General features: G+C 42.8%; 1 protein-coding gene across 12 annotated transcripts in view; it reads right to left on the bottom strand.

Annotated features, from left to right (window-relative positions):
• Positions 1–27,512, bottom strand: part of FER (FER tyrosine kinase) — a 458,023-nt gene that overhangs the window by 41,047 nt on the left and 389,464 nt on the right. The window contains exon 17 of one of the 12 annotated variants that reach the window (XM_086413364.1): positions 7,384–7,532. The exons of 10 other annotated variants lie outside the window; for them this stretch is intronic. In XM_086413364.1, the coding sequence (XP_086269490.1) occupies positions 7,502–7,532 (31 nt within the window). In that variant the 3' untranslated portion in view covers positions 7,384–7,501. Of the gene's footprint in view, positions 1–7,383; positions 7,533–12,469; positions 14,009–27,512 lie in introns of those variants that run through there. One more of the 12 variants, XM_086413361.1, reaches the window with a different exon arrangement.

Below are 27,512 nucleotides of genomic sequence, written 5' to 3'. Positions count from 1 at the left end.
CTTCCTTATCTGCTCCACAGGAATATCATGAGGAACTTTGTCAGACATCTTGATGAGATCCACTTACAATCACAGTGCCCTTAGTCTACTGGCATATGGATACTCTCAAAAAATGAACAAAAAGACACGTTCTTGACGAGTTCATGCTGTTCCTCTTACCATCACTCTCCCTTCTGTGGTCTCACAATCTATTTAAGGGTCCATTTGAGGATTTCAAGAGGGCATCATTGAGCTTACTGGTACAAAATTCAAGTTTTCATTCATGTGAATAATCAAGACAGTCTTTGCAGATTGTATAGTGTTTCAGCTCATTATCTGTTCTCTGTGAGTTTTTATATCACCACCAACAGTTTCAGTTCAGTTCAGTCGCTCAGTTGTGTCCGACTCTTTGTGACCCCATGAACCACAGCACGCCAGGCCTCCCTGTCCATCACCATCTCCCAGAGTTCACTCAAACCCATGTCCATTGAGTCGGTGATGCCATCCAACCATGTCATCCTCTGTTGTTCCCTTTTCCTCCTGCCTTCAACCTTTCCCAGCATCAGGGTCTTTTCAAATGAGTCAGTTCTTCACATCCGGTGGCCAAAGTATTGGAGTTTCAGCTTCACCATCAGTCCTTCCAATTTAGTTATCTTATTGTTGGGTTTTCTTTGTACCCTGGGCTGCGATTCGCCTCAGCCAGAAAACTCATTCTAAGCAGTTATGTTGGTACTTTCTTATCACTGCTGAACTGGGAGGACCTCTTAACAATGTTGGTCCCTTTTCTGTTCTCTCCTAACTTGCCCTGTCACTTGCTAAAACGATCACATCTTACCCAAGAAGAACTGGCTCTATTCTCCCTGGTCTGAGCATTACTCTCCACCAGAAATCCAGGTTTTTATTTTGATTATGTTTCATATTTTCAACAGCTTCAGCTCATTTTAAGTTTTAACCTGCTGATGCTGTTTTTACAGAGTTTCTCACTAGAAAGTATCTTAGGCAGTAACATATCAGTTACTTAAGATATTAACACATCAGTATCTGGTTCTTTCATTCCGAACATGGGGAAGACTGCCTTCTTCGCCACATGACAAAGGAATGTGTGGCACACGTCACCTTTGGGCTCAGGGGGTAAAAAGCTCCCCTCCAGCCACCCAGCTCTCCTCTCGCCCTGGTGACCACGGCACACCCTGCAATGGCGGAGGCATAAGCTGAAACCGCCCTGATCCCCAGGTCACTGCTGGGAAGGGAGCTGCTCTACAGGTACGGGACTTATGACAGATGTCCCATTAGCAAGAAATACTCTTTTAGGCAGTAAGCCCTTGAGATGTAGTATTTCTGTATTACTGCAGCATAGTTTAACTTTTCCTAGCTAATACAGCATTTTTCATTTTTATTTCCAAATTTTAGTTTTGAAGGGCTCCTGATCCAATTGAGTCATTTTTTTCCCTTTAGGATTTTAAGATGCTAAAATAGGTTGAATAATTTAGTCATCTCTTATTCTCAAAGATATCCTTGTCCTAAACCCTGAAACCTGTGAATATGTTACCTTTCGTGGCAAAGGGATTTGAGATTTTGAGCTGGGGACGTAATCCCAGATTATCTGGTCAGGCTCAGTGTAATCGCAGCCTTATGAGAAGGAGGCAGTAAGGCCATTCAGAAAAAGGGAATATGATAAAACACTACAAGCAGAGTTGGAGTGATGCACTTTGAAGACTGAGAGAGGGGCCCTGAACTATTAATGCAGCGGCCTCAGGAGTCTGGCAAAGGCAAGGAGACAGACTCTCCCCTGGAACACCCCAGCAGGAGTGCAGCCCCGCTAACACCTTGCCTGCAGCCCTGCAAGACCCACTTTGAACTTCTAACCTTCAGAACTCTAAGAGAATACATTTGTGTTGCATTACATCAATACGTTTGTGGTGATGTTATAACAGCAACCGGAAAGTAATTCAGATGTTGAATAGTACTTTTCCTTTCTCTGAAAATTGTGGAAATGACTTTCTAAAGTCTGACGTAAACATGTCTAAGTAAGAATGACGTCTTAAACTACTCTTCTTCCCTTTCTTTTCCAAATATGAACAGTGTGTGTGTCAGTTGCTCAGTCGTGTCCGACTCTTTCGACCCCATGGACTGTAGCCCACCAGGTTCCTCTGTCTGTGGGGATGATCCAGGCAAGAATACTGGAGTGGGTTGCCATTTCCTCCTCCAGGGGAATCTTCCTGACCCAGAGATCGAACCTGGATCTCCTGCATTGCAGGCAGATTCTTTACTGTCTGAGGTATCAGGGAACCCTTAAATACGAATAGTAGGTGCTACTGGATATAAGTTTCTACTCCCTGTATTCTTAAACCTACTGATTTTACCATTTTCATCTTATGGACATGGGTTTTGCTTATTTTTTATTTACTATAAAAAGATTTCTCTCCTCCTTTTATTTTTGAATTATTTATTCTATCTTCCCCAGTCATATGGAACACAGAAATCAGTTCACAAGTGCTCACCTTATATACTGTAAAGATCACCTTGCGTGTAATAGTCCCCTCCAGCATGCAAGCATGATGATGCCCTCCAGCAGCAAAACAAATATGGTACAATCTTTGGAGGCTTTTTCCTATTCCTTCAGTTTTCATACCTCTGGTAAACGTTCAGAAATGTTATATAGACATCCCTGACACCTGATGAGAAGATGTATGATGACCAAACATCTGTTACACCTGTTTTCTGATTCCAAGTGGCAGACTTCTAAGAACTAAACTCTTAAGCAGGCTGGACCTACCTAACTTTCCAAGAGTCTGTGATTTTGCCACTTTCCACAAATATAAGTGTCAGTACCCTTGCTAGTTTCTGGAAACCTAGAGACCCTTAAATATAAAACAGTGACTAGAGGAAACATCTGTTGACGTCAGCAAGGAAGATCACTGAGAAGAGACTCATTCACTGCTCCTCTGCTAGCTGATGCTTTCTGCTGCTCCCAGTCAAACTGTACACAATACTTTGGGGCTGAGACCTTAATTTTTGAGGTTCTAATAGCTGAAGAGACTTTTCTAAGGTGAAAGATAGCACATTGGAACTAAACTCATGTGTTTAGCCCCTAGGATAAATGATCTTGACCATCTTCAACTATGGTTACTGCAAAATTTCAGAAAAGCTGTACAAACTGACAATCCTTATATTGATTTTCCCTCAGAACAGGAGATATCACAGTAAACCATACATTGGAAGATACTTTATAAGGAGCTAAAATAATGCAATCATTTGCTTTCTGATTTTAGAAATCAACTTGGGATGAGACCTGGAAAATCTTTCTGAATGTCTGTAAAACATGTCCATAGGACTGTCTCTGAAACATCAGAAATATGAACTCTGTTTTGAGATGATGTCAGATTATGCATTGACCACAGTTATTGTAACTTTTCTGACAGAAGATGACAGCTGTTAAAGTAATGACAACATAAATTTATAAAGGTTTCTTTGCTGGAGAAATTTCTTCCGGGGTCAAGTTCACTAATTTTGGCTACTGAAATGCCTTAATCCATCAATGAAGGAAAGTGTCTCCTATTAGTGAAAGCAAAACAGAAATTACACACCCTTGACATGTTTTATAACTTTGCATATTTTTTCATCTTTTACCTGGGTAAGTGTATGTCTGTAGCTCTGGCATTCTTGCCTCAAGAACCCCATGAACAGTGTGAAAGGCAAAACAACATGACAATAGAAGACGAGGCCCCAGGTCAGTAGGTGTCCAATGTGCTATGGGGAAGAGCAGAGAAATGGCTCTAGAGAGAATGGAGAGGCTGGGACAGAGTGGAAACCATGCCCCGTTGTGGATATGTCTGGTGGTGGAAGTAAAGCCCGATGCTGTGAAGAACAGGATTGCACAGGAACCTAGAATGTCAGGTCCATGAATCAAGGTAAACTGGATGTGGTCAAGCAGGAGATGGCAAGAGTGAACATCAACACCTTAGGAATCGGTGAACTAAAATGAACATGAATGGGTCAATTTAATTCAGATGACCATTACACCTACTACTGTGGGCAAGAATTCCTTAGAAGAAATGGAGTAGCCCTCATAGTCAACAAAAGAGTCCGAAATTCAGTACTTGGGTGCAATCTCAAAAATGACAGAATGATCTCGGTTTGTTTCCAAGGTAAACCGTTCAACATCACAGTAATCCAAGTCTACACCCCCTCACCAGTAATGCTGAAGAAGCTGAAACTGACCGGTTCTGTGAAGACTTACAAGACCTTCTAGAACTAAAACCAAAAAGAGATGTCCTTTTCACCATAGGGAATTGGAATACAATAGACAAGGGACATCCAGAGTAAAAGTAAAGTTTGGCCTTGAAGTACAAAATAAAGCAGGGCAAAGGTTAAGAGAGTTTTGCCAAGAAAACGCACTGGTCATAGCAAACACCCTCTTCCAACAACACAAGAGACGACTCTACACATGGACATCACCTGATGGTCAGTACTAAAATCAGATTGATTATATTATTTGCAGCCAAAGATGGAGAAGCTCTATACAGTCAGCAAAAACAGGACCGGGAGCCGATTGTGGCTCAGATCATGAGCTCCATATGGCAAAATTCAGGCTTAAATTGAAAAAAGCAGGGAAAAGCACTACCCCATTCAGGTGTGACCTAAATGGAGTCCCTCACGATTAAACAGCACAGTTGACAGACCAGGTAGACAAAGTGCCTGAAGAGCTGTGGATGGACGTTCGTAACACTGTACAGGTGACCAAAGCCATCCCAAAGGAAAAAAACACAAGAAGGCAAAATGGCTGTCTGAGGAGGCCTTACAAATAGCTGAGAAAGGAAGAAAAGTCAAAGGCAACGGAGAAAGGGAAAAATACCCAACTGAATGCAGAGTTCCAGAGAACAGCAAGGAGAGATAAGAAAGCCCTCTTCAGTGATCAATGTAAAGAAATAGAGGAAAACAACAGAACGAGAACAACTAGAGATCTCTTCAAGAAAACTGGAGATAACAAGGGAACATTTCATACAATGATGGGCACAATAAAGGACAGCAACAGCAAGGATCTAACAGAAGCAGAACAGATTAAAAAGAGGTGGCAAGGACACAGAAGAACTATACAAATAAGATCTTCAGGACCCAGATAATCATGATGTTGTAATCGCTCACCTACAGCCAGACATCCTGGAGTGGGAAGTCAAGTGGGCCTTAGGAAGCATTACTATGAACAAAGCTAGTGGAGGTGACGGAATTCCAGCTGAGCTATTTCAAATCCTAAAAGATGATGCTATGAAAGTGCTGCACTCAATGTGCCAGCAAATTTGGAAAACTCAGCAGTGACCACAGGACTGGAAAAGGTCATTTTTTTAATCCAATCTCAAAGAAAGGCAGTGTCAGATAATGTTCACACTACCATGCAGTTGCACTTATTTCACATGCTAGCAAGGTAATGTTCCAAATCCTTCAACCTAAGCTTCAACCATACATGAAGCAAGAGATTCCAGATGTACAAGCTGGGTTCAGAAAAGGCAGGGGGACCAGAGATCAGACTGCAAACACTCACTGGATCATGGAGAAAGCAAGGGAACTCCAGAAAAACATCTACTTCTGCTTCATTCACACAAGAAAGCCTTTGACTGTGTGGATCACAACAAACTGTGGAAAATTCTTAAAGAGACGGGAATACCAGACCACCTGACCTACCTCCTGAGAAACCGGTATGCAGGTCAAGAAGCAATAGTTAGAACTGGACACGGAACAATGGACTGGTTCAAAATTGAGAAAGGAGTATGTCAAAGCTGTATATTGTCACTCTGTTTGTTTAACTTCTACACAGAGTATATCATGAAACATGCCGGGCTGGATGAATCACGAGCTGGAATCAAGGTTACGGGAGAAGTATCAGCAACCTCAGTCATGCTGATGATACTTCTCTAATGGCAGAAAACAAAGAGGCCCTAAAGAGCCTCTTCATGAAGGTGAAAGAGGAGAGGGCAAAAGCTGGCTTAAAACTGAACATTCAAAAAACTAAGATCATGGCATCCAGTCCCATCACTTCATGGCAAATAGATGGGGAAAAATGAAAACCATGACAGATTTTATCTTCTTGGGCTCCAAAATCACTGTGGATTTGACTGCAGCCATGAAATTAAAAGATGCTTTCCTTAGAAGAAAAGCTATGAGGAACCTAGACAGTGTGTTGAAAAGCAGAGACATCTCTTTGCCAAAAAAGGTCCATATAGTCAAAGCTATGATTTTTCCAATAGTCATGTATGGATGTGAGAGTTGGACCATAAAGAAGGTTGAGTGCCAAAGAATTGATGCTTTCAAACTGTGGTGTTGGAGAAGACTCTTGAGAGTCCACTGGACTGCAAGGAGATCAAACCAATCAATTCTAAAGGAAATAAACCCTGAATATTCATTGAAATATTCATTGGAACTCTCTCTCTCCTGCATGCATAGGTTCTTTCTCTCTCGCTTTCTCTCTCTACCCACCGCCGCCCCCCATCCCCACCACGCACACAAGCTGGCACGTTCCTCCACTCTCTTCTCTTCTTCAGGGATGGATTCTCCCACTATCTTCTAAATAAAATAGAGCTGTAACACTGATTTGTCTAAGAGCTATGACACGGTTTGTTCAAGACCCAAGAGCTGTGATGCACCAAGGGCTTTAATGTCCGTTGCTCCAAACCGTCGTTGTGACGAGACAAGAACCGAAAACCATACACTCGCCTGACATCTCTGGTGCCCTGACTCGGATTTAACCTGACTGAAACAACCTCCGCACAGCCCCTGCAAGGAGGAAGCCAAGAACAGCAGGAGCCCAACTCAGCGCAGAATGCAAAGAAAACCCAGTGCAAGGGAACTGACAAGAGGCCTATCGTGCTGGAGACCAGGACAGCGAAAAACGAGCTCAGCAGAAAGCTCACACAGCTCTGACCTCCAGTTAAGGTCAACAAGCTACAAGATGTGGTCCCAGTTCAACAAAGATACAAAACTACAGCCTACCATGGAAAATACCACTCACCCTTAAATGGACACCGCTATGAGGACTCTGAGGCCTGAGACTAGCAAAAGGGGGAGGCCCAATACCCCTCGCCATCCCAGTTCAGCAGGAAGTAGTCAGAAAGACCTCAACGCCCCTATTCCCAAAGAATTGGGCCTCCCATCTCTTGAGGGGCGAATGTTAGGTAGTTAGAATAGGGCAACGGAGTTCAAAATGGCAGTGGCTAAAAGATAAGGATGGAGAAGGCAATGGCGCCCCACTCCAGTACTCTTGCCTGGAAAATCCCATGGATGGAGGAGTCTGGTAGTCTGCAGTCCACGGGGTCGCTAAGAGCTGGGCACGACTGAGTGACTTCACTTTCACTTTTCACTTTCATGCATTGGAGAAGGAAATGGCAACCCACTCCAGTGTTCTTGCCTGGAGAATCCCAGGGACAGAGGAGCCTAGTGGGCTGCCGTCTATGGGGTCGCACAGAATCGGACACGACTGAAGTGACTTAGCAGCAGCATTCATTGGAAGGACTGATGCTGAAGCTCCAACTCACTGGAAAAGACCCTGATGATGCGAAAGGCTGAAGGCAGGAGGAGAAGGGGACGACAGAGGATGAGATGGTTATATAGCATCAGTGGCTCAATGGACATGAGTTTGACTCCAGGAAATAGTGGAGGACAGAGGAGCCTGGCGTGCTGCAGCCCATGGGGTTGTAGAGTCAGACACGACTTGGTGACTGAAAACAACAGATAGCTTTTGTACCAGTTTGTAAATTTACCAATCCACATTTTTTTCTTCTGTTAAACAAGAGTCCTTATTATGGTCTTTGAAGTGATAATTCAGTATATTCTATGTAAAACAGACAACCTAATTTTAAAGTTGAACTTAGAAGTCTTACCATATATTCAGTTTGACCGAATTGAAACTTGCAATTCTAGTTCTTATGTCTCAATGTGGTCTTTGAAAAAAATATGACCACTAACGCTGAGATGCTCAGTTGTGTCCCTAAGGACTGCAGCCCACCAGGCTCCTCCCTCTGTCCATGGATCTACTAACATGCAAAAATAGAAAAAACAAATATAGACAATGTTCTTTAAAAAATTTTTGAAACCTCCATCAAAAATGTATAGCATAGCAGGAAAGTATCATTCAATGAATTATAACAATTTTCTGTCCAGCAGGGACATTTTAGACTAGTTTTCCATTTTCAAAGGGAAAAAAAAATAGTTGAAGATACAAGCTTTCCAAATACTTGTCTATAATTCATTATTTTATAGAGTCCATCACTTATTTCCAGTATAATAGCCACTTTGTAAAATGTCATTTTGATTATCTTGAACTATTTTAAACACCCTGTTAGATGATTCAGAGATAAGTATGAGAAATTCGCAGTGGGCTCTACTTCAAGGTGTAATGATTACGATGTCACAAATAGATTACAGATTGTTCTAATAATAACAAAAGAGCAAAGACACCCGAAACATCATTTTTACTAGCTTCTAGGTAAATTTATATGCATGGAGAGTACTAATGATAGTGATTAAAACAAGTATCACTTTAAAGATATATATAAGATATATTGCTGAAAGTAACACAACTATACTCCAACATAAAATACATATATTTTTTAAACTGTTAAAAAGTAAGAAGGTTTCTTCTCACTTGCTATCTGCTGCTTTGAGAATATTGATTCCTTCTTGTTCTATCTTGTCTGTTTTCTCAAAGTACCTGTTTCTTCTCTTCCTGGTCTACACTCTTGCCATGGTCTTTTCTAATTTGCTAATTCAACTTTGTGAGAACTTGAAAAACAAACTTAAGAGGCTTATGTTTGAGGTTAAAAATAAAGATGCTCCAAAGGAAAACTCCCATTTCAAAAGTGTGAGAGTTTCTATGCTGGGGATTTTATGCAATTTATTTAGACTTCAGAGTTCTTTCATGGAGTATTTCCCATTCTTAACTGTGCTGTGGATAGCTGGAGTTGCTGATTAATTGCATGTTAGGTAAATGAGCTATTGCAGATTCCGGCACTCAAGTGTATGTAAGAGGTGCCTCTACTCTGCTTAACCATATAAATGTGTATGACATCAAAAAAGTCTAATGTCAGCATTTGTGTTCCACTAATGAGCGCCGAAGAACTGATGCTTTTGAACTGTGGTGTTGGAGAAGACTCCTGAGAGTCCCTTGGACTGCAAGGAGATCCAACCAGTCCATTCTAAAGGAGATCAGCCCTGGGATTTCTTTGGAGGGAATGATGCTGAAGCTGAAACTCCAGTACTTTGGCCACCTCATGCGAAGAGTTGACTCATTGGAAAAGACTCTGATGCTGGGAGGGATTGGGGGCAAGAGGAGAAGGGGACAACGAAGGATGAGATGGCTGGATGGCATCACTGACTTGATGGACGTGAGTCTGAGTGAACTCCGGGAGTTGGTGATGGACAGGGAGGCCTGGCGTGCTGTGATTCATGGGGTTGCAAAGAGTCAGACACGACTGAACGACTGATCTGATCTGATCTGATCTGAATGGGCATAATTTGTAACTAACACTAAATCATTGGGCATTTTGGTTTATTTTCCCAGATCTTTCCATTCCTTGTTGGGCTATCATGAATAAGGCTGCAAGGAACGTGTGGTCACACACATCCTCTTGCTCTTCTGTAGCTGGTTTCACAGAGTATATTAATGGAAGTGGAATATCTGGGATGAAGCAAACAAACCTGCATGACTTCAGGGCCATATTCTAAAGTTATGGCCCAAAGAGGCTGTGCAATTGCACTCCCACCAGGGCCGTATGCATGTCTGTACATGGATTCACAGCATGCTTTTCAATTCTTTCCAATGTGCAAGAGAAAAATGATATTAATTTTTAACTTGCATTTTTTATGACTATGGGACTTTAACATTTTTTCAAATATGTTACAACTTTAAATATATTCATGTGTTAAATTCTCCTATTTTGGAGGGGCATTTGCATCATCATTTTTCTGTGAATAACCTTTTCGTCATTTTTCAATTGCCTTTTCATTGCTTTACCAATGTTTCCACTGAGTTGTTTACTTTTTATTCATTTATAAATAGTCTTTATGAGTAAAAGATATCATCTGTCTCATATATATTTTCCCAACACTTTGGTCTCAATTATATTCTCACTGTTTAAAACAAAACATCAATTGTCTCTTAATTGCTCCTTTATCACATTACTGAATCCTTTGATACATTTTCAAAGACTTCTCTCTGCTTTTTAAAACAGTCTCCTTTGCACTTCTTCCCAGCCCATCAGTTCTGAGATAATGACGCATGCAACATGGAGAGCTGAGCTGTGCCAATCAATGCCATACTCGCCATATGGAGCATCCTTTAAACGCTGCCGTTCACTCTGTCACTACTTCACCTGTGACATGTGGGTTGGGAAGGACTTTGTGTCTTTTTGAAGCACACATAATTATATATGATGCCTTACAAATCATAGGTACTTTGAACAGGTTGAATGCATGGATGAATGTCACAAAAACATAGTTTAGAAATTCTAACATATAAGTAAATGTTACCGCAGGTAGAAAGGTAAAAAAAAAAAAGCCAGGTAAAACAATTATGAAAATGAAAGAAGAGATATAGATAGATATGCTATAAGCATGAACAGATTAGTAGTCAATAACAGTACTCATGTCAGCAGCCTTGGAATACAGATACTTAATCTCTCTACTGACAGGTGGATGACATCAGGAGTTTTCTACTTTTGTTTCTGAGATGGGAAGGGGCTGGACCTAAGTCTCTACTTCATGGCTGAAAAATATTTTAAAACTCCTAGAAAAGTGCTGAAAACTAAAGATATTTTGGCTGAAAATATAAACCAGACTCCCTCTTTTGTTGTTTATTGTCATATAATTATGATGAAAAAGTGTTCTTAATTTTCCTGAGGAACATACCATACAGTTTGTCATTGCTTTCCTGGTATGTTACCTGTACATATATTAAAAAGTAAATACTGAGATGTAAATCACCTAAGTTTCTCTATCTCTCTGTTATTTATACAAAGTTCTGAGAGACTATTATTGTTTTTCTAAACATAATAATATACAGTTTATAAACTGTAAGGTCTGTTTTGCAGGCAGCCAAATAACTTCAGCCCATTTACTCAAGGCCTTAAAAAAAAGCAGGCAGAAACACATTAACATACATTTCCTGGGAAATGCAGTATCAATGGAACAATAATAAAGTTCCAGTAACAACAGTTTCTATGTATACAGCCTCTCTCGTCTACAAATCTCAAAAAAAACCCCAAAACCCAACCTCAGAATAATCTCAGAAAATGTTCTACCTCACTTGAATAAAGGTCCCCTGGAAAGCACTATTTTGCTTCTGAATGTTAGATGTTGCCAGCCCTCAGGATGGCCCCTGGGTCTGCCTCCATGGAAAGATACCAAGCACTGGCTGATGCCATGTATTGCAAAGCATAAATGAGTGATTTAAGGAGGGGTGAGGACCATCCTCATGGAAAAGAAATGCAAAAAAGCAAAATGGCTGTCTGGGAGGCCTTACAAATAGCTGTGAAAAGAAGAGAAGCAAAAAGCAAAGGAGAAAAGCAAAGATATAAACATCTGAATGCAGAGTTACAAAGAATAGCGAGAAGAGATAAGAAAGCCTTCTTCAGCGATCAATGCAAAGAAATAGAGGAAAACAACAGAATGGGAAAGACTAGAGATCTCTTCAAGAAAATCAGAGATACCAAGGGAACATTTCATGCAAAGATGGGCTCGATAAAGGACAGAAATGGTATGGACCTAACAGAAGCAGAAGATATTAAGAAGAGATGGCAAGAATACACAGAAGAACTGTACAAAAAAGATCTTCACGACCCAGATAATCACGATGGTGTGATCACTGACCTAGAGCCTGACGTCCTGGAATGTGAAGTCAAGTGGGCCTTAGAAAGCATCACTATGAATAAAGCTAGTGTAGGTGATGGAATTCCAGTTGAGCTATTCCAAATCCTGAAAGAGGATGCTGTGAAAGTGCTGCACTCAATATGCCAGCAAATTTGGAAAACTCAGCAGTGGCCAAGGGACTGGAAAAGGTCAGTTTTCATTCCAATCCCAAAGAAAGGCAATGTCAAAGAATGCTCAAACTACCGCACAATTGCACTCATCTCACATGCTAGTAAAGTAATGCTCAAAATTCTCCAAGCCAGGCTTCAGCAATATGTGAACCGTGAACTTCCAGATGTTCAAGCTGGTTTTAGAAAAGGCAGAGGAACCAGAGATCAAATTGCCAACATCTGCTGGATCATGGGAAAAGCAAGAGAGTTCCAGAAAAGCATCTATTTCTGCTTTATTGACTATGCCAAAGCCTTTGACTGTGTGGATCACAATAAACTGTGGAAAATTCTGAAAGAGATGGGAATACCAGACCACCTGATTTGCCTCTTGAGAAATCTGTATGCAGGTGAGGAAGCAACAGTTAGAACTGGACATGGAACAACAGACTGGTTCCAAATAGGAAAAGCAGTTCATCAAGGCTGTATATTGTCACCCTGTTTATTTAACTTATATGCAGAGTACATCATGAGAAACACTGGACTAGAAGAAACACAAGCTGGAATCAAGATTGCTGGGAGAAATCTCAATAACCCCAGATATGCAGATGACACCACCCTTATGGCAGAAAGTGAAGAGGAACTCAAAAGCCTCTTGATGAAACTGAAAGTGGAGAGTGAAAAAGTTGGCTTAAAGCTCAACATTCAGAAAACAAAGATCATGGCATCCGGTCCCATCACTTCATGGGAAATAGATGGGGAAACAGTGGAAACAGTGTCAGACTTTATTTTTCTGGGCTCCAAAATCACTGCAAATGGTGACTGCAGCCATGAAATTAAAAGACGCTTACTCCTTGGAAGGAAAGTTATGACCAACCTAGATAGCATATCTAAAAGCAGAGACATTACTTTGCCAACAAAGGTCCATCTAGTCAAGGCTATGGTTTTTCCTGTGGTCATGTATGGATGTGAGAGTTGGACTGTGAAGAAGGCTGAGCACCGAAGAATTGATGCTTTTGAACTGTGGTGTTGGAGAAGGCTCTTGAGAGTCCCCTGGACTGCAAGGAGATCCAACCAGTCCATTCTGAAGGAGATCAGCCCTGGGATTTCTTTGGAAGGAATGATGCTAAAGCTGAAACTCCAGTACTTTGGCCACCTCATGCGAAGAGTTGACTCACTGGAAAAGAGTCTGATGCTGGGAGGGATTGCGGGCAGGAGGAGAAGGGGACGACAGAGGATGAGATGGCTGGATGGCATCACGGACTCGACGGACGTAAGTCTGGGTGAACTCCGGGAGTTGTTGATGGACAGGGAGGCCTGGCGTGCTGCGATTCATGGGGTCGCAAAGAGTCGGACACGACTGAGTGACTGATCTGATCTGATCTGATCTGAGGAGAATGCTTAGAACTCAGGCAAGAACATATTTGTAAAGCAAACATAAAGCACTGAAGCACATTATTTGAAGGTAAACTTAGCTTCATAAAATCATATGAAAAATAATTTTACACATCTTGTTTCCTTATCAGGATGTTAAAAAAATTTTTTTTTTCATATAGTGACTCAGATAGTAAAAAAATCTTTCCTGCAGTGTGGGAGACATGGGTTCAATCCCTGGGTCGGGAAGATCCCCTGGAGAAGGGAATGGCAACCCACTCCAGTATTCTTGCCTGAAAAATTCCATGGACAGAGGAGTCTGGCGAGCTAAGGTCCATGGGAATGCAGAGCTGGACACGACTGAGCAACACTTTCACTTTTCCTTCTCTATGTCACTGCAGTAAAGCTCTATAAGGAGATGTCTGCTGGAGATTTCAAAGAGAACAATTCCTTTGGGGAGACAGTCCAGTTCCTCTTTTGACTGCGCAGGCTTGTGTGAGGGTCACCTTGTCTCGCTGGGTAGTTAGTGGTATGCGCATGTGCAACCCTGGAGCTATGAGAACGTTTACACTGCAGGGAGAAACCGCCTTTGGCCAGGCAGAGCTTTCTGTAGCTGCTCGCTGCACACTATGAACACAAACGTGCACTCCTGTCTATAAGAAACATGACAACAGAAGTTCAGTTAGGTTTTCAATCAATAAACAATCCTCCTCAGATTATCTGAGCTTCCTGAAAAAATAAACCAGGAAAAGGAGATCTTATGAATAAAAACAACAGACTTGTCTCTCCACAACTTGAAGATTACTCACGGAAGAATTAGAGAGACACTGTTACAAACTCAATATATTTATTCTCCTATTCTCCAGTTTTCTTAATGTGGAATTAGAATGAATACAAAAGGTATTCACATTTGTTTCCGTATTCGTTATACTTCCTCTCTTGATCTCCGGATGCAGTAAGCTCTTGAAACACTGTGTCCTTGTCGGGCCCAAACTACATTTAGCAGCAGCTCTCTGGCCTTTGTGATTCCAGGAATGCAGGGAAATGGACCAGGTCCTTAAAAGGCTTTCCTGGGAAATTCCCTGACAGCCCAGCAGTTAGGACTTGGCACCTACCCTGCTGGGGCCTGGGTTTGAGCCCTGGAAACCAAGATCTTTTAAGCCATGCAGTACTCGTCCCTCCAAAAAAACCCCACCGATAAACAACCTTCCTGTTCTGGCTAGATCAGCAGGAAGAACAAACCAAACTAAAACAAAGCCCCCAAATAATAAACAAATCTCATTTCTCAGATATTCCCACTTTTAGGGATATAACTGAGGTGAGAAAAGATCACCCAGATGGAGGTGATCACATACGATGCTACAGGGCGGAAGGCCCTGAAGAATTCCGTCCGGGTTCCTCACTGCACACAGAAGGCGCGAGTCTCTGACGAGGCCCACGGCTAGTCAGAGGCCCCACCGGCAGAGAAGGAATATTTGCCCATTTTTACAAAGGACCCCCCACAATCTCTGAGACACGGGGAACTATTCTGATGTTTAATTCTAAAATTAGCAATATTTTAATACTACTTACTCTCATAAAAACAATTATCAGTAAAAAATGGTAGAAGGAAAAGTATCGGGGGAAAAAAAAAGGGCAGAGAAGAGACTCAAGGCTTAGACAGCTCTCTACTTCATCTATATGAATCGCCTTCCCCAAGAAAACTATGTTTTCCTGTATCAGGCACTTATGGTGAGTAATGGCTTTGAAAATTCAACAAATATTTATTGAGATACAACAGTAAATAGGATGTATTCCTTTCCTCATGGAGCTTACAGATTAGTTTGACACACGGACAGTAAGCAAGTAATTAAGTAATACAGTTGCTGACAGCTGTGTCTGTTACTAGGGAAAAGGAGCTGGTAGGAATACAGAGTGTAAGGGGAGAGGAGGAGGTGATTTTAACAGGGTTGACAGGAAGGCCTCCAAGGAGGTGATGGCTGAGAAGGTGAGGAGATCTGGGAATTTTGAAGTGTAAGTGGCAGTCAGGCTGGTAGAAGGGTCTGAGATGAGAAATAAGTTAAAGGAAAGGGAAGTTGAAGGAAAGTTAAATAAAATAAGTTAAAGGGAAGTTAAATAAAATATGGTAAAGGAAAATTTATTCACACTGGACCTTAGCTGGGCTCTGATTTTCCCCAAAGGTTTTTGCTGATTCTTTCTTTCATTCAATACTCGGAAGACTGATGAGGCAATCTGTCTTTCAGGTTGGCAAGAAGACAACTTACAGTCAAGCATGTTATCGCACAGAACAAGCTCTTTGCTCTGCACCCCCGGTGGACGTGGTCCGAGCGGGGCGGTTCTCTGATACAGCCCTTCCCGACGTGCCCAGGAGTGCTGCAAATGCGGACGTGAACCGTCCGAGATACTAACCGGATGACAGAGCTGCTGCTGCTTCTCACCAACCCTGAACTCCTTCCTAATGAAACAGGAGCAGGTCACTCAGCGTAGCTGGGCCCTTGCCTAAATCAGAGAGGCCCGAAGTGATGCCCAGGTGCTGCTCTGTCCTCAAGTAACCACAGCCCACCTTTAGTGACAGAACAGCAACAACAACAAACTCCACTTTGGTTCTGTCTGCCCATCAGTCTCTCTAACACTGAAGAGGCAGAACAGCCTGGCTTCCTTAGTACTCACTGCTGGAACACATTCTGCAATTCTAATACGCTATGCTTCCCACATTTTCATACAAAACTCTAGATTTCACAGAAGAGGCCAAAATGAAGTGTAAAAGGTGCTCAGAGCTAATATATACTGAACAGTCTCTTAGAAGTCTGCTCTTAATTTCTCTGTATTCTCTAGTCCATCTTCAGCTGACAACTTTTATTAGCTGAATTTGCCTTCTGAAGCCTTTGAATAAATCTCCCTCCCCAGATCCCCCATTGATACCGTATGCTGGGAAAGGCTTTGAATGCCTTTCATGGGAAGATCATTTCTCACTCTTCTTTGGATCCCCGACACCTTGCACAGTCTGTACTATAGCACTTATTTAATAAATGCTTCACGAAGCCATGCCATTTTTTTTATTTCCCTTAAGTATAGTTCTTGTCATTTAAAAATTCCAAACCACTTTGTAGTCCCTAAAGATCTACCTCTTTTATGAAAACGTCCCGGACTGAAGCCTCCTTGTTTGTCTAATTCCCACACCTGCTCAGTGACTCACCATTAAACAAGATACCCACACTTGCCATGCATATAATCTAAATAATTAAAACGACTGAGAAGGGAGTTGGGGTCAGATTATTACAAGTCGAGCAAACAAAGAAGTGGAACTGAATTTTCAAATGCTCTACTGCGGTTCACTGACAACGCATTTAACGTTTTCAAAAACACAGGTAAAAAGCTGTTCCTAGTGAGAAAGCCCATTAAGTCCCTAACAGAAAGGAAACAGGTTCCTAGAGTAGCCTCTTGTGCCCTCCTTCTATTTTCAGTCTCCTGTCAGAGATGCTTGTTACTGCTTTTATTCCCTCGGCCTAAAGCTACTATGTGAAATCCATGGTCGAAGAGATACTTTTCATGGAAATTTCACTGGTGCTAACAAATTAGGACCAAAATAACCTTGGAAAACATGCTCTAGTAGCCATACTGGAGCGAGCACTCCATGAAGTCCAAGGCCTCGTCCACTTGATGTGTGTCTAGACTCCTAAGCTGGTGGCTTTTAAAACCACAATAAACCAAGCAAACTTTTCAGGCACCTACACTCCACTGGCACAGCAGGCAGAACCGCCAGTGCGCTTGCTGTGCTACTGTGCACGAATACACAGTGTTCCTCCCAGCAGGAGGGTTATACACGCCCACCACGTGGAGCTCACGCACTGCCCTGTGACTTGATGTAGTCAGTACATGTGAGAAGTGAAGACGGTTACGTCTAGGAACAACTTGAAGAGCCAGTCCACGACTTCGCAAGTTCCCTGCCCCTGCGACGGTAGAACCAGAGGCTCTGTCTCTGGGTGACGACTATGAGCAGAGCTCCTTTTCTGATCCGTGATGGACTGCATGAGAAATACATTCAGCTGCTTTAAGTCCCTAAGAGTCTCATGCTGTTTGTTACTGCAGCATAACCAAGCTTGCCCTAACTGATACAGGAGGTAAAACTTTCCTGTCCTTTGTGATGACTGGAGTATGGCTGATATTTGCAGTCAATCTGCAGGACCTCTGATGGCTTTCCGGCTTAGTGAAGCTTCTATCAAGTCCAATGCAGAGGAAAAAAATGTTATCTTTATCTGCAATTATGTTATGACCTGAAACTTCTGTGAATTTTTCTTATTTCTAATAAATACTTTAGATACTCATGATGAAACAGGATATCATCAACATGGCTTGTGTGAAAATGGAGAAAGGAAGTTTAATTTATACTTTCAAAATATGAGAAGTTCTCTTTTCTTTTTAATACTCATGAAATAGGTCCTCTCCAGTGCCACGGAGAACTCATATGCTGGGAACACAAGACAGGAGAGGCCCCTGTGCCCCCTGGGCTGCTGGCCCAGTGAGGCCTCCGTGCAGTCTTAGACTTTGGTGCAGGCCATTACAGGGACCACAGGGAGGCAGCTGCCAGCTCCTACAGACTTCTCCAAGTCTCTAAACACAACATGCTCAAGAGACGTGGAAGAGGAGGAGCTGTCACGGAGCACAGGGCCAGCGGATTCTGACGTGAGCCGAAGCGCAGAAACGAGCTATGAGAACGCTGCGCTCTCAAGTTCTCCACCTGGATGATAAGAAGGTCTATCTCCACCACGTAACACTCCTTTACCCCCAGTCCATCCCTAGGATCAGATGACTCAGATGATGAAAGGCGCTTTCTATGTATTCTTAATGTTTCTAGTTATAAGATAGAAGGCTTTAATCTTTTTCTAACATTAACAGGGGTGTTAAAGGAAAATGCATTTGAGGTATGAAACTTTCATAAGGGGCAGCATCAAACACCAAAATAATTTCAGTGGGTTTAGCATTTAGTCATTTTTCTCCCCTGCTCTCTCAAAAAAAAATCATCAATAGCTTTCTGATGATAATTTTTAAAAAGATGTATTTTCTAGTTCATAACACTGTTTTTCAATATTTCTGTGCCCCAATACCACTGATGATATGCATCTTACAAATGACAGCCAAACTCTTTCCCATGGGATTTATGTGAAAAATTTGGCCAATATGAGCATGAAATGAACCAACCTTATGATTAATGTGTGGTAAGCTGCCAGTTCAAGAAGCCTTTAATATTGCTTCAGAAAGGATATGTTTTGCACTATTTCTTCATTTGTGTCTGTGTAATTATCCAATATAGTGGAAAGGGAAATATAATTTTCTTATAGGTATAATTCTGCTCTACTTTAACCCATTTGTTTTCTATTTAAGGGCTTATATGAATCACTATTAAAAGCCACTAAAATAATGCCTTCCTTTTTTATGTAACGTGAATACAGTTTTTGTATTCACAGGATAAAAATAGTCTTAATCTGCTAACAGCAAAAAAAAAAAAAAAAGAAAACCTAAGCGCTTTCATTGTCTACAGCAATACTTCACATTACATAAGGCAGCACTGCTTTGCTTACTAGGCACTAAAGGTATTTGCAATTTGAGCTTTTCCGGGGAGTCAGAGAAAAAAGTTTTGTCCTTTATTTCTGCTACGATTCAATAACATACTCGAAAGTCAGCTTGGTAACGGATGGCAGTGTTCTCTCTGTGATTCATGCTTTTACTGCGATCCATCTAGCTCTGTGTAGACCCTGTCAGCTACCTGGCTGCCCATCCTTCTAACTGATACTTACCTCGCCACTGTAAAAGTGAGAAGTTTTCCATCAATTCTTGTTCCCGGGTCCATTTATCAAAATACCAAGCTTCAGAACATGTCAGCAAAATGTGTGTTCCCATATCTACACATCCTAGCCAGAAAAAAATGAAGGGAGGAGGGCTTGCTTTCATACCCAGGGCATATGTTACCAGGGCAATTTTTATATTGATTTAACCAGAAAACCTCTAAATCTTACTGGGAAGAAATGGGGAAAAAAGAAAAAAAAACCACTTCTGACATCTGAAGGGATGGTCAAACTTTGTTTCCTTAAAAATGCTCCCTTGGTAAAGTAGCGTTCAATAGGAACGTTCAGTTGTTCAATAGGAACAATTTTCCTGTCCTTTACTAGGTTCCCTAAGTTATGAGAAGACAGTGGCCCTGTCCTTTTGGGTACAGGGTGGGAGAGGGAATCTTTGGCATTGTTGGCAGCAAGACAGAGATTCAAGAAGGTGGCTGTGGGAGATGAGGAAGCTGCTGATTATTACAGAGAAGACCCAAGGCCCATCTATACCTCCCTTGACCCATCCGGGCCCCTTGTACTCTTCTGGAGTCTTTCAATGGCTCCTCTTCCTATGCTCAAACGTGGCTCTGGCCCAGACCTGTCTCTCTTCTCTCCCCTTGGGCTACCGTATTCTCCTTCACGGCTCTGTGTGACTGTGTGATTCCTATTCTCTTTCGTGGCCTTAATGACCACATAGTGGCATTAGTGGAGGCTGATGCCAGCATCCCAGTTTCACATTTCCCACTCCACTACTTCAGCAGAACTCTTCGAGATTCCTCTTCCTGGATGGCTACAGATATTTCAATCTCAAAAAACATCAGTCTTGACCACCCTCCCCCCAATCTTGGTTGATGGATTGCCATGGGCCCCCTACTCACATTAGAAACACATACTTGAAATCTTCTTTGACACTTCCCTTTCCTTCACTCTACACATCAATAATTTATCATTATTCTACATCTGGAAAAAACTCTCGAATTCAACACCCTTGGCAATCACACTACGTGTCATAGGACATGCCCTCATCGCTTGCTGAGACAACCAGCAGAGTCTCCTAACTGTTCAGAGATGGGAAGTGACTTCACAGCCCCCGGTCTGTGAAACATCAGATGGAAACTCAGGGAGAGCTAAGTGTATCCTAGAAGACTGGGAGGAATCGGAGAAACGAGGAGTTTTTGAGGTAGCGGCACTGCTTCAAACAAGAAAAACCGAAGTTCTGGAGACAGTAGCTAAGTCTAGTAAGGCTTTTAGTTAACATGGTCTCACAGAATCTCTCTTCCATTTACTGTCTCTACAAGAAATGCCCAACTACAGGAAACATGCAAGAAAATTCACAATGAATAGTATGAGTGATGAAACCTCTGAGGACCTGCAAGTATCCCATGGGCAATTTAGGGAGACGAAGTATTTCCCTCTTTCCTTAAACCAAGAGCAGGTGCTCTTTTCCCCACCCTCCTTTTCCTGAATATCCTTGCCCCAGCTCTACACGTGACATCCTCTCCTACACCCCCAAGGCAGAAGTCCCTCCGGTTTCAGTGTGAAAGGGAACCTCCTGGCCTGAGGTGGACTGCAGGGACCAGGAGAGGACATCGGTGCCTTGGTCCAGGGCTGGGCTGGGCGGAAGGCCTGTGATGTCTTCAGGATGACATTGCAGGAGGGCAGGACGTCCATCCCAAGTTACACATGTGGGGGCCGAGTTCCCGAGGAGAAGTGGAGGATTGGGCCTGACGGAAACTTTAGGCCCTAAGGACTGGAGTGGAATCGAAAATTGGTTTTGGTGTCCTTATTTGCTTCTTTGCTCACAGGGCTGAAGCCACTAGGGCGCTATAAAGAGCACCTTTCACCAAGCTCAGCCTCTTACCACCTCTGATTTTCCTATCCCTGTCTATGGCTCCTTGCCATCAGGGGTTAGCACTTCTGTTTATAGTACCTCTGGGTGAAAGTCTTGTTAGATCAGTGTGTGACTAACGAGATGGATTTTTGTTGAGATCCATTTAGAGACTAATCAGATGGAACACTGTCTTGGGTTCCCCCACGGCTCTGTTCCCTATCGCTGGAAGCTAGCCTTACCCTCCTCTTCTATTTCCCTGAATTCCTATAGGACAGACCAAGGTTAACGACTTCACAGAGGCTCCAGAGACACTTGAGCAGAGAAACAGAGGCCCGGCATGAGAGCCGGCCAGGTACAAGCATGGCAGAACTACCTGGGCTCGGCTCACCCTCGGGGGTCAGCGACAGTGTGGAGCGGGCAACCCCTGACTGGCCACTGTCAAGGAGAGCCGGGGCCTCTGATGCCACCCCCCACTCTCCTCCCCTGGAAGCCGTGAGCAGAGCTCTGAAGCCCTCAGGACTGGCTCTAGGTTGGAGGCTTCCTTCTCTATGCCCCCCTCTCTCACAGAGCCGACTGAACAGACCAGGTAGTTTATAAAAGCTACTGTTTCAGTTCAGTTCGGTCACTCAGTCGTGTCCAACTCTTTGTGACCTCACGGACTGCAGCATGCCAGGCCTCCCTGTCCATTACCAACTTCCGGAGTCCACCCAAACCCATGTCCACTGAGTCGGTGATGCCATCCAACCATCTCATCCTCTGTCGTCCCCTTCTCCTCCTGCCCTCAATCTTTCCCAGCATCAGGGTCTTTTCCAATGAGTCAGCTCTTTGCATCAGGTGGCCAAAGTATTGGAGCTTCACCATCAGTCCTTCCAATGAACACCCAGGACTGATCTACTTTAGGATGGACTGGTTGGATCTCCTTGCAGTCCAAGGGACTCTCAAGAGTCTTCTCCAATACCACAGCTCAAAAGCATCAATTCTTGAGCACTCAGCTTTCTTATAGTCCAACTCTCACATCCATACATGACCACTGGAAAGACCATAGCCTTGACTAGACAGACCTTTGTTGACAAATGTCTCTGCTTTATAATATGCAGTCTAGGTTGGTCATAACTTTTCTTCCAAGGAGTAAGCCTCTTTTAATTTCATGGCTGCAATCACCATCTGCAGTGATTTTGGAGCCCAGAAAAACCATTTCAATTAAGACACAATTCAAAAATACTTCCTCTCAAGGAAACCAACAGACTTTGGAAATTTTAAGCTACAGCATGAGATTGTACAGATAAATTGCAAAGCCTGTATTACCTGACTGGTATGTAAGGATGAGGCTTCTTCACTTCATATAGACAACATCAAAATTACTTTTATGACCATAAAAATACTACAGGTTGTCTTAGTAATAATCAGAGTTGAGAGGCTGTTTGCTTTATACAAACACAATAAAAGTAAGTTAACGTTCAGACTGGAGACTCAAGAGTTTGAACTATTATTCAGTTTTAATAAAACATTCTTTTGATGTATTAAATTTATCGATGTAAACAGATTTTGCAATGCAGGGATAAAAGGACGGACATGAAGGTTAGGAATCCTAGATGGAAGCTCTGAAAGCATACGAGTCCTCATTAAACCTCTGTTCTTTCACCTATAAAATGGTGATAATTACCTCCCTTGGTTTCTAAGAGGATCAAATGAGACTGTTTATAAGAGTAATTTGGAAGCTATAACAATCTAAATAAATGTAATTGCTATCATTACTCTCAAGATTGTCTTTCAAAAGAGTATGACTTAGAGAATAACTATGAGAAACATTTCAAAATTATTTTGTATGTGGTATGCACGTGCTATTCACACTTGCATGCTCAGTCGCTAAGTCATGTCTGACTCTCTGTGACCCCATGGACTGTGGCCCACCAGGCTCCTCTGTCCATGGGATTCAGGCAAGAATACTGGAGTGGGTTGCCATACACTCCTCCAGGCGATCTTCCCGACCTAGGGATCGAACTCAGGACTCCTCCATCTCCTGAACTGGCAGGCCGATTCTTTACCACTGAGCCACCTCGGAAGCCCATTCATACTTGAGGACACTTCAAAAACACAGAACAGGTCTTCCCTCGTGGGAGAGTGGATAAGAAGCCGCCTGCCAATGCAGGGGACATGGGTTCGACCCCTGGCCCAGGAGGATTCCACAGGCTGCGGGGCAGCCACGTCCAGGCTCCACAACTACTGAGCCCGAGTGCTGTGGCTCCTAAAGCCCACGTGCCTGCAGCCTGTGCTCCGCAACAAGAGAACCACCGCAGCAAGAAGCCGGTGCGCTGCCGTGAAGAGCAGCACCCGCTCGCTGCAAATGCAGAAAGCCCTCACCAACAGGGAAGACCCAGAGCAATCAAACAAAAATTTACAACAACAGAAAACACAGAGCCAAAAGACAGCCAGTGAAAACACCCTTCTAACATATGTATTCATTTTTCATCCCTATGCTTCTTGAGCTAGCTCATACCCAGTCTTGTATCAACATGCTTCATAAGTAAATGTGGGATGGCCCAGGCCAAGCGAAAGAAAGCACGGCTGTGAAGGAGAGCTTTACTGTAGTCTCTTTGCTTTCTTCTCTACTTTGGAGTGTTGGTTATTAGAACTCCAGCCTGCAGGGGCAGAAGTCATCAGAAGCAGCAAGGTGTCAGCAAAAGTCCAGGGGACAGTGAAGGCCCAAAGGGAAGGGATCAGCCCATTTACAAACAGATGGGGGTGAGTCAGGGCTGGAGAGAGTGGGCTGTGGGTAATTCTGGAGAATACTTCTGTTGTGTCCTACCTATAAACGTATGATGAACCAGAGTCTGTAGTTCAGTGTCCCCAATAAATTTCATCTTATTTCCCTGCTAAAAGCCCCTCAAACATTCCATCTATAATTACAATATCCGAATTCTTCTGCATGACAGGTTAGCCATTTGAAATCATGTTTCAATTTCCCAAGAAGACAACTACAGTAAACCTTTATTTTCCAAATGAGAGAAATGAGATACTCACAAGCTAATACACTTTCTTAAAAATAGAAAAGTTATTTATTTACCATAACAACTTAGGAAGGGAAAAATTACTTCTGATGTCTTAGTCTAATCTTTTAGCTATCATTATTAATTAAGGGTTAGCAAACACCCTCTTCTAACAACACAAAAGAAGACTCTACACATGGACATCACCAGATGGTCAACACCGAAATCAGATTGATTATATTCTTTGCAGCCAAAGATGGAGAAGCTCTATACAGTCAACAAAAATAAGACCAGGAGCTGACTGTGGCTCAGACCATGAACTCCTTATTAACAAATTCAGACTGAAATTGAAGAAAGTAGGGAAAACCACTAGACCATTCAGGTATGACCTAAATCAAACCTCTTATGATTATACAGTGGAAGTGAGAAATAGATTTAAGGGCCTAGATCTGATAGATAGAGCGCCTGATGAACTATGTAATAAGGTTCGTGACATTGTACAGGAGACACGGATCAAGACCATCCCCATGGAAAAGAAATGCAAAAAAGCAAAATGGCTGTCTAGGGAGGCCTTACAAATAGCTGTGAAAATAAGAGAAGTGAAAAGCAAAGGAGAAAAGGAAAGATATAAGCATCGGAATGCAGAGTTCCAAAGAATAGCAAGAAGAGATAAGAAAGCCTTCTTCAGCAATCAATGCAAAGAAATAGAGGAAAACAACAGAATGGGAAAGACTAGAGATCTCTTCAAGAAAATCAGAGATACCAAAGGAACATTTCATGCAAAGATGAGCTCGATAAAGGACAGAAATGGTATGGACCTAACAGAAGCAGAAGATATTAAGAAGAGATGGCAAGAATACACGGAAGAACTGTACAAAAGAGCTTCACGACCCAGATAATCACGATGGTGTGATCACTGACCTAGAGCCAGACATCCTGGAATGTGAAGTCAAGTGGGCCTTAGAAAGCATCACTACGAACAAAGCTAGTGGAGGTGATGGAATTCCAGTTGAGCTGTTTCAAATCCTGAAAGAGGATGCTGTGAAAGTGCTGCACTCAATATGCCAGCAAATTTGGAAAACTCAGCAGTGGCCACAGGACTGGAAAAGGTCAGTTTTCATTCCAATCCCAAAGAAAGGCAATGTCAAAGAATGCTCAAACTACTGCACAATTGCACTCATCTCACACGCTAGTAAGGCAATGCTCAAAATTCTCCAAGTCAGGCTTCAGCAATATGTGAACTGTGAACTTCCAGATGTTCAAGCTGGTTTTAGAAAAGGCAGAGGAACCAGAGATCAAATTGCCAACACCCACTGGATCATGGAAAAAGCAAGAGAGTTAAAGAAAAACATCTATTTCTGCTTTATTGACTTGCCAAAGCCTTTGACTGTGTGGATCACAATAAACTGTGGGAAATTCTTCAAGAGATGGGAATACCAGACCACCTGACCTGCCTCTTGAGAAATCTATATTCAGGTCAGGAAGCAACAGTTAGAACTGGACATGGAACAACAGACTGGTTCCAAATAGGAAAAGGAGTTTGGCAAGGCTGTATATTGTCACCCTGCTTCTTTAACTTATATGCAGAGTACATCATGAGAAACACTGGACTGGAAGAAACACAAGCTGGAATCAAGATTGCTGGGAGAAATCTCAATAACCTCAGATATGCAGATGACACCACCCTTATGGCAGAAAGTGAAGAGGAACTCAAAAGCCTCTTGAAACTGAAAGTGGAGAGTGAAAAAGTTGGCTTAAAGCTCAACATTCAGAAAATGAAGATCATGGCATCCGGTCCCATCACTTCATGGGAAATAGAAGGGGAAACAGTGGAAACAGTGTCAGACTTTATTTTTCTGGGCTCCAAAATCACTACAGATGGTGACTGCAGCCATGAAATTAAAGGATGCTTACTCCTTGGAAGGAAAGTTATGACCAACCTAGATAGCAATATTCAAAAGCAGAGACATTACTTTGCCAACAAAGGTTCATCTAGTCAAGGCTACGGTTTTTCCTGTGGTCATGTATGGATGTGAGAGTTGGACTGTGAAGAAGGCTGAGTGCCGAAGAATTGATGCTTTTGAACTGTGGTGTTGGACAAGGCTCTTGAGAGTCCCTTGGACTGCAAGGAGATCCAACCAGTCCATTCTGAAGATCAGCCCTGGGATTTCTTTGGAAGGAATGATGCTGAAGTTGAAACTCCAGTACTTTGGCCACCTCATGCGAAGAGTTGACTCATTGGAAAAGAGTCTGTTGCTGGGAGGGATTGGGGGCAGGAGGAGAAGGGGACAACAGAGGATGAGATGGCTGGATGGCATCACTGACTCGATGGACTTGAGTCTCAGTGAACTCCGGGAGTTGGTGATGGACAGGGAGGCCTGGCGTGCTGTGATTCATGGGGTCGCAAAGAGTCGGACACGACTGAGCAAGTGATCTGATGTGATCTGGGCAAGCCTTCCCCTCAAAACACACTGATCTTTTCTTTTTAATAAAACTTAAATTTCCAGTATGAATGATTTCCAACTCATATACTGTAAACATCTTCTGCAATGACTCATACATCATTTAGAAAACGCACAGGAGCAAACACGCTCTGGCGGCAGCAGCAAGCTTCTCTGCACACAGGCCTCCACTCTGCTCTCCCGGCCCTTCCGGCAGCTGCCGCAGTCAGGCTCCACCTGCTTGTGTTTTCATTTCCGCTAGCTACTCAGAGGAGCCTGGGGTCGATCTGACTTCCGCCAGCTGCGGCTCGGGCCCCAGCAGTCCACCCCTCACACCAGGAGCTGTCCTCTGGGCTTGCCTCTGAGCCGTGAGCGCTCTTTTCCAGGAAGGACAGCCCAGCCCCTCTCCACCTCCCCACTTGCACTGGATTCTCCACAGCCTGGTGCTCCTCATAGACCCACAGGGCTCCCGGGTACCAATTTCAACCTGAACTGGACTTCAGGGCACTAGGGTCCTCAGACACAGGTTCTGGAGTTTGGCCTGATGCCTTCTGTCTTGGGACACTGTAAGAGGCGACCTCCTTTCCTGGGCCACCCTCTTTCCAGCTTTACTCTTCTCTCAATGTGGCCTTATAGCAGAGTCTGTTAGGGTTAAGATTAAAGTATGAACTTCACTGGAAGCACTGGAAGGTGGGCATGTTTGTTTGGTTCTCTGACACTTCCCAAGCTCCTAGAATGGTGCCTGAGACATAATAAAGCACTCAATAGACTAAATGAATGAACAAATGAATGCCTTCCCGAGGTAGCAGTTTATCTGCATAGTACTTATTTTAGTTCTTTCAGGAATTTCCTTAGCTTGTTGCATCTTTTATATGAGGACAGACTGAGAGGTCAAAGTCCATATTCCAAATGTGCCATCTGGCTTAAAACCAGTTGCATATTTTGGTTTTATCTTCAGGTTATTGGTACTTTTTAAGTTTCTAAAGATAAACAGCATTTGTTTTTGAATATTGACAACAGCATGTTTTGTTGATTCTTCAAAGAAAACTTAGTAACAATATTAGTGATAATTATAATAG

Source organism: Bos grunniens, chromosome 7 (assembly GCF_055505025.1).
Source record: "Bos grunniens cultivar Pamir isolate PY7600 chromosome 7, Bosgru_T2T1.0, whole genome shotgun sequence".
In the NCBI taxonomy this organism is placed as follows: Eukaryota; Metazoa; Chordata; class Mammalia; order Artiodactyla; family Bovidae; genus Bos; species Bos grunniens.
The sequence above is the reverse complement of the archived record's forward strand: the minus strand, read 5'-3'. Positions and strand labels throughout refer to the sequence as shown.